This window comes from Phodopus roborovskii, unplaced genomic scaffold, assembly GCF_943737965.1.
Source record: "Phodopus roborovskii unplaced genomic scaffold, PHOROB, whole genome shotgun sequence".
Classification (NCBI taxonomy): Eukaryota; Metazoa; Chordata; class Mammalia; order Rodentia; family Cricetidae; genus Phodopus; species Phodopus roborovskii.
Window position 1 is genome coordinate 17646342 of NW_026126517.1, and position 7144 is coordinate 17653485.

A 7144-nucleotide genomic window follows, 5' to 3' on the forward strand; every position below is an offset into this window, starting at 1 on the left:
AAATGTAACACATCTTTACCTAGTTAAAATACTATTCCACAACAATGGGAAACTCAGAATGTGCTGGCTATAGTTTAGACAGAAAATGATGGGGCCAGACTAAAGAAGTCAGTAGGAAGGAAGTGGGAGAAAGACATTAGGATATAGAACTACAATATTAAGTATATAGCTGTGTACTGCTTTCCTCCAGGCTAGGAGCCTTGCCTAGGATGTGAGGGAAGAGGACCTTGCTCAACTATGGATATCCTATCCCAAGTGAATTTCATTGCAACCTACAGTTATGGAGACAGGGGGAGAGGGGGCAATTATTTAAGAAGTGTGCAGAGAATTACAAAGTCAGAACTGTTATCTCTGCATAACTGCAGGCAATCTATTCTCTTTCATCTTTACTTCTCTGTCCTAGGTCCCTTGGGAAGAACCCTGTGAGGTACCCAGTCTGAAGTGTGTTAATGCCACTGTGAGGCCTAAATGTTGTAATAACACCCAACAGCCAGGAAATGGCTACAGCCTTGGAACCAGAGGACCAAGATCTTTGGGAAGAAGAAGGAGTCATGATGGTGAAACTGGAGGATGATTTTACCTGTGGGCCAGAGTCTGCCTTGCAGGGGGATGACCCTGTGCTGGAGACCTCTCACCAGAACTTCCGATGCTTTCGCTACCAGGAAGCATCTAGCCCTCGAGAAGCCCTCAGCCGACTTCGAGAGCTTTGCCATCAGTGGCTGAGGCCAGAGAGAAGGACGAAAGAGCAGATCCTTGAGCTGCTCGTGCTGGAGCAGTTCCTCACTGTCCTGCCTGGAGAACTGCAGAGCTGGGTGCGAGGCCAACGACCAGAGAGTGGCGAGGAGGCAGTGACACTGGTGGAGGGTTTGCAGAAACAACCCAGGAGACCAAGGCGGTGGGTGAGGAGGGGGAGTCCTGATCTGTGTGATGTGGAGGGGGCCTGTTTCCTGAAAGACTGGATGTAGGGAGAGTATGAGGACCCCATAAATTATCTTCTAATTTTTACTGGCTCTGTCTTTGAGTTATGTATAGATCCATGATCCCTAACAGGCCAGGGATGTCTGTGTGTATGAGTGTGACTTTCTAGAGTTGGAATCACCTGCCTGTGCCATCTGAAGTTTGGGTTTTTTAATTTCTTTAGAGGTGTAACCTTGGGGTCCTAGAAAGCAACTTTTAGACTTCCTCAAAGTTCACCTAGACTCTTAATCCCAGAACCCCTTTCCTTAGATAGTAATCTGGGGAAACAAACAGTAGAAGAAGACCTGAAACAAGGAAGGATGGAACCCTCAGGTCCCAAGATAACTGAAATAAAGTTTAAGAGTAGAAAAATTGAATAGTACTAGTGTATGTTCTGTCTTGTCTTTGCAAAGAAAACTGGTTCTTCACATATCTATGCAATTTGAGTTTCCCTTCCTCATCTGGTTCCCTCTGAGAGTGTTCCTCCTAAAATAACCCCTGATGACAGACAACCAGGAATTACCTCCTGACTCCATGGTGACTGGAAGTTAAAATTATTCCCAGGTAACCGTCCATGTTCAGGGCCAGGAAGTCCTGTCAGAGGAGACACTACACCTAGGGGTGGAGCCGGAGTCCTTCAGTGAGCAACAAGATCCAACACAGACCCTGACCCCTGAGCAGCCCCATGAGGAAGCCCTCCAGAGGACAGATCTGGGGACACCGGAACAGGAGAACTTGCAGCATGAAGGGGAGCGCCGACCTCTACAGGAAAGTGGTAGGAAGGAGCCTCAGCAGGAAGCAGAGATTTGGGCAAAGTGAAATGGAAATAGGGTTTCCTCCTATACCACACAGACAGGAAAATTGCAAAGGAAAGAAAACAAAATCTTGATGTTGAGACCAGGAAGAACCAGCTAGAACTTGCCTCAATATGGGGCCAAGTTTAATTGTGGTATTCTTGAGTGCTCCCAGAGTTCCAGTGGAGTTAGAGTAGATAGGATAATTAACCTTAGACCAATTTCTTGATTCTCTTAACAGAGAAGTTAAAGCTACGTTTTGTTCACTATAGTAGAGGACACTCAGCATCTTGTACTTCATGCTACTGACCTCTGTCTCCTCTCCCCGCCGCCCTCCCCAGAGGTTCCATTGTCCCAGGATCCAGACCGTCCTGCAGAACCAGGGTCGAGAGACCCAGAAATGGTCGCTCTTCTCACTGCTCTCTCTCAGGTAAATCCTAGTTCAAAATACATATTTAAAGATTTGTTGGGTGTTAGCCATAAGCTGAACAAATCAGGGATACAAATATTCATACTTAGACTATAAGTCTTCAGTTCTGTGGGTATGCAGGACAGGGGAAGAAGCTACATAAAAATTAAATAATGGTTTTTCAACTCCATTCTTTATAGTCTCGTTATTTGCCAGAAGTACTAACTAAAGGTACTACGTGGGATTATTTTTGCAGTATTCGGTACAGTTTTTATGTTAAGTAGGTTTTATCATTTGTAAGAATGACTAACATAACTGCTGTGATATGCATGAACTATCCCTCTAGATAGCTTCAGATCCTTTCTTGATCTGAACTTAAGTGGTTGATGTTGTCACTCATGTCATCCTTGTTCTGACTACAGACAATAATAGCCGGGGTCATTTGAAAAAGAATTCTAGAAAAAAATTTTACAGAGACTTCCCATTAAAACATCAAATAGGGAGTTGAATGATTTAAGATCTGTTTTTGGGTTTTAAACAATACCCTAAAGAGGGAAGTAGTCTGGCCTGAGGAAACACAGTGGGTTTTAGAGGAGGAGAAGCAAGTTCAGTGCTTTCCTCAAGTGCTGAAGTCTCAGAAGCAGCAGCAATGGAAACAGGCTTCCAAAGGAAACCCTCGTGCCTGTTAGCCTTCCCTTTGTCTTTGGATGGACTCTGCCCCAAAACGCAATAGGCTACCTGAAGCATCACATCCTGATTGGATCCTTGTGTCATTTCAGGGACTAGTCACATTCAAGGATGTGGCTCTGTGCTTCTCACAGGATCAATGGAGTGATCTGGATCCAACACAAAGAGAATTCTATGGAGAATATGTCTTGGAAGAAGATTGTGGAATTGTGGTCTCTCTGTGTAAGGAGTTGCATGTATTTCCAGGATATTCTAGCCACAAACATCTTTTTCCTATCGGAGTATAGGGAATCAAAGACCTTGGACTCCATGAACTAAACTTTCACTTATGCATGCCTACCCCACAATGAGATTACAGACCAGTTAGCTGAAGAAGATGATATCCTTCCAACTGAAAGGAAGAAATAAAGATGCTTGGAAAAATGAATGGAAAACATAAATGGGAAAATACAGTTATAGTTTTTTTGAGCTTTTAATATTTAACTTTTGAAGTAAACATATGAGTTTTGAAGCAGTCAAAACAAAGATAATCTGCTTTTCTCAACAAGAGGGAAAAAGCAAGGCTCACAGTCAATAGTCTAGTTACTGAGACTCAGGTGGAGGCACAAGGAATGTACAAGATGGGCAGCACTTAGCGGTGCCACGCTAAAGACTAGTAATATCTGACCAGTTACCTTATGTGTTTGCTCTGACATCTACGAGTCCATAAAGATCTGCTCTTAACTCAGGGAAGTATTGAACCAATCGTGATGTCCTTTTTTCCATCTCTTGAGCAGCATTTCCAATTCCCAGACTAGATGATACCCAGATTAGTGAAGAAGAGCCTCAGGTCCCAGATGTTCATGAATCTCAAGAGCCTGCAGAACCAGAAATCCTGAGTTTTACCTATACAGGTGAGGAGTAGCAGACAGATCTGACCACCACATTGGACAGTTCCCTCTAGTCAGTATGCCTCTTTCCTCTTAGGATATTTCTCATTGGTTCTCTTTCATTATTTTGTCTTTTTCTTTTTGTTATGGTCTCATTTTGTAGCCCAGGGATTAAACTCACAATCCTGCCTCATCCACTGCTATGGTCATACCCCATACCCACTCAGTGGTTCTTCTAATGCACCATCCATCAATAATGTCTTTCTCTGGAAGCCAGACCCATCTGCCATTGGTCTCTATGTTCTTCCTGTCATTTGTTAGAAAAGCCGTTAAAAATCCTCTTGTGTTATAAAAGGTATGTGGTTGCTATAGCTTCTCCTTTCTGTTCTTGCCCCTTCTCTAGGAGACTTGAGTGAAAATGAGGAAGAATGTGTTGAACAAGGAGATACAAACAAGTCTGTTTTGGCAGACACAGAAATTCACCAGACTCCAGATTGGGAAATAATCTTTGAGGATAATACAAGTAGACTTAATGAAAGAAGATTTGGTACAAATATTTCTCAAGTGACTAGTTCCACAAATAGTAGGGAAACTATTCCTGGCCACTCCCTGATAGGGAGGCAACATCACTGCCCTCTCTGTGGAAAAAGCTTCACATGTAATTCTCATCTTATTAGGCACTTGAGAACTCACACAGGAGAAAAGCCCTATAAATGTATGGAGTGTGGGAAAAGTTATACCCGGAGCTCACATCTTGCCAGGCACCAGAAAGTCCATAAGATGAACCCTCCTCATAAACATCCTCCAAACAGGAAGAATGTAGATGGCCCTCTGGCCCAGTCTGAGGGAAATGCCCGCGTAGAGAAACCATATAGCTGTGATGATTGCGGAAAACATTTCCGGTGGACTTCAGACCTGGTCAGGCACCAGAGGACACATACAGGCGAAAAACCATTTTTCTGTACTGTTTGTGGCAAAAGCTTCAGCCAGAAATCTGTGTTAACAACACACCAAAGAATCCATGTTGCAGGCAAGCCCTACTCATGTAGGGACTGCGGAGAGGACTTCAGTGACCAGAGACAGTATCTGACACACCAGAAAACACATGGGAGTGAGGAGCTCTATCTCTGCAATGAGTGTGGGCGCTCCTTCAACCATAGTGCAGCATTTGCCAAGCACCTGAAAGGCCATGCTTCAGTGAGGAACTGCCGATGCGATGAATGTGGTAAAACCTTTAGCAGGAGGGATCATCTCGTCAGACATCAACGAACACACACTGGAGAAAAGCCTTTTACCTGTACTACCTGCGGGAAATGCTTCAGCAGAGGGTATCATTTAATCAGGCACCAGAGAACACACACAAGAAAGACCTAGCTATGTGCCATGTATGGAGAACTTTATTCAGCCCTCAAAGCTGGGATGGGATGGGCTCTGTGGTCAGCCCTGGAAGACCTTTTCTGAGGCATCTCTTTGACCTGCCCATACCTTATGTCACCTCTTCCAACAACCAAACAAAAGCCCTCTCCAGAACTTCTCGACTTTCCTCAGTTGAGGGTTCTTCAATAGCATAGTCCTGCCTCTGCCTCATGGGTATGAAGTAGGAGATGTGGGACTTTAAGAAATTTTGCTTATTATCTTTTGAGACACCTAAGCTGTTCTATATCCTGAAGACTACTTACCAGCCTCAACTTCAATATGGTCAAGGATTAGGTCTGATAAGGGACCAATCTAAAGGGGTCTGTCCTTACTGGGCTCAAACCATAAAGCACACAGCCCTAAACTCAAGACAGGAGGGAGTTCTGTGTCCTGGGAGATTTGCCACACCCTGATGGGCTAGCTACAGGTTCCTCACTAACTCACCTCTTCACTGTACACTTTCTGTTATGCTGGAGACAAGGGGTGGGGTTGTTAAAGGACAGATTTAAGGCTGCTTCACAAGGACTTGGGAAGCTGCCCCCTTCCCCATTGTCAGAACGACACCAAGTGCCATACACTGCTGCAAAAGCCTCGTGGGGTGCACCATCCCGTCTAAATACTCCTGTCTATAGCTTTTCTACTATTCAGCTGCTGCCAGTTTTGTCCCTTACATACCTGCTGCAAGAAAGGTGTAATACTGGAGTGATGAAGTGCAGCATACTTAAGTAATGGTGAAATCCATTACATTCCCACACAATGACTAACCCTATCCTTCATTTGGGTTGTGAGAGGGAGTCTGAGGCACAGTCAGCTTAGAAAGGCACTGTAATCAGTGCAGAATCACTGTTGGCCAGGTCACTTCATTCATAAGGGAAACTAGAGAAGCTATAATACCACTTTGGAAGGTGTGAAACAGCTGTTGCCACTGGCCAAGACCATTAGGACTCTTCCGACACCCAGTCCTTGGTATCCCTGCCTCAGTTCTCACATGTCAGGGAACATGACTTTGGACCCTTAGAATTCACCAGAAGTAAACGGATTTTTATGTGTCTATGGTTATTTGGGGTTTTTTTAGACGTGTTCATTTTCATGTAACTGTGAACTTAAAAGTAGTATCTCCTGGTTACCCAAGGGTCTTTTACCTGTTCAAGATCCCCTGGAGTCTGAAAAAGTGTGAACCTTGGGTGCCTGGCCATCTGGAAAGGACTGGGGAGAGATGCTCCAGAAATGGAGCACAGAGTGTGGAATTAAAGCATGAGAAGGCAGATAGACATGTGTGCCTGCTTTCTTCTGCCTTTTTCACAATCACAGGGGATTGTAGTAGGTTAGCAACATACCTTCCCCTGCCAGTTAGTTGACGAACACATATATGGAATAAATAAAGTGATACTTGCAGCCAAGTACCCCAATTTACATTTCACCTAATCACTTCCTAGAGCTTCAGGGTTCTGATGTCCCTGAAGGCTGTTTCTGCCTTAACTTGATTTGAAAGGATGAAATTATTTTCCACAATAGTGAGGGCTTAAAGTGGTTAGCATAGCTCTGGGTAGAATGTGTACACAGAAGGCTGAGCCTGGAGTTTGAACAAGAGCCTAATATTCTGGCATTTTTCAACCACATATCTAAAGTGTAAACAGAATTTGTCCTATAAGAAATGTCACTCAAAAGATAATCTGATACTTTTATGCCAATACTTTCATGCCAATCTCTTAAGGAACATAGAATATACTAGGAAAAAATTGGCTTGATTTCAGTAAGTAAAAATCTGTCAAGACAATTCTCCATAAGGAAGATCTAAAACTGATGGAGTTAGGTCAAACAGCTTTTCTGTTGCTACTGGCCCTGTAGTTTCCTATGCTGACAGTGGGTCTCTGCTCCCATTTGCAAACACGTGTTTTCTAAGACTCCTGGAGAGATGCTCAGTCTCCCAAGTCTGAACACAACCACAGTGGAGCATCAGGGCCAGTGATAGTACCTCAGATAAGGAAACAGCATTTCCACTGACCCTAGGC

At 44.0% G+C, this 7144-nt stretch overlaps 1 protein-coding gene across 1 annotated transcript; it reads left to right on the forward strand.

Moving 5' to 3' along the window:
• Positions 1 to 309: 309 nt before the first annotated feature.
• Positions 310 to 6443, forward strand: Znf202 (zinc finger protein 202). Its single transcript, XM_051197134.1, has 6 exons — positions 310 to 899; positions 1522 to 1732; positions 2093 to 2181; positions 2940 to 3069; positions 3624 to 3740; positions 4120 to 6443. Exons 1-6 carry the CDS (start codon positions 498 to 500, stop codon positions 5088 to 5090), a joined length of 1920 nt encoding a protein of 639 aa, XP_051053091.1. The 5' UTR covers positions 310 to 497; the 3' UTR covers positions 5091 to 6443.
• The last annotated feature ends 701 nt before the right edge of the window (positions 6444 to 7144 follow it).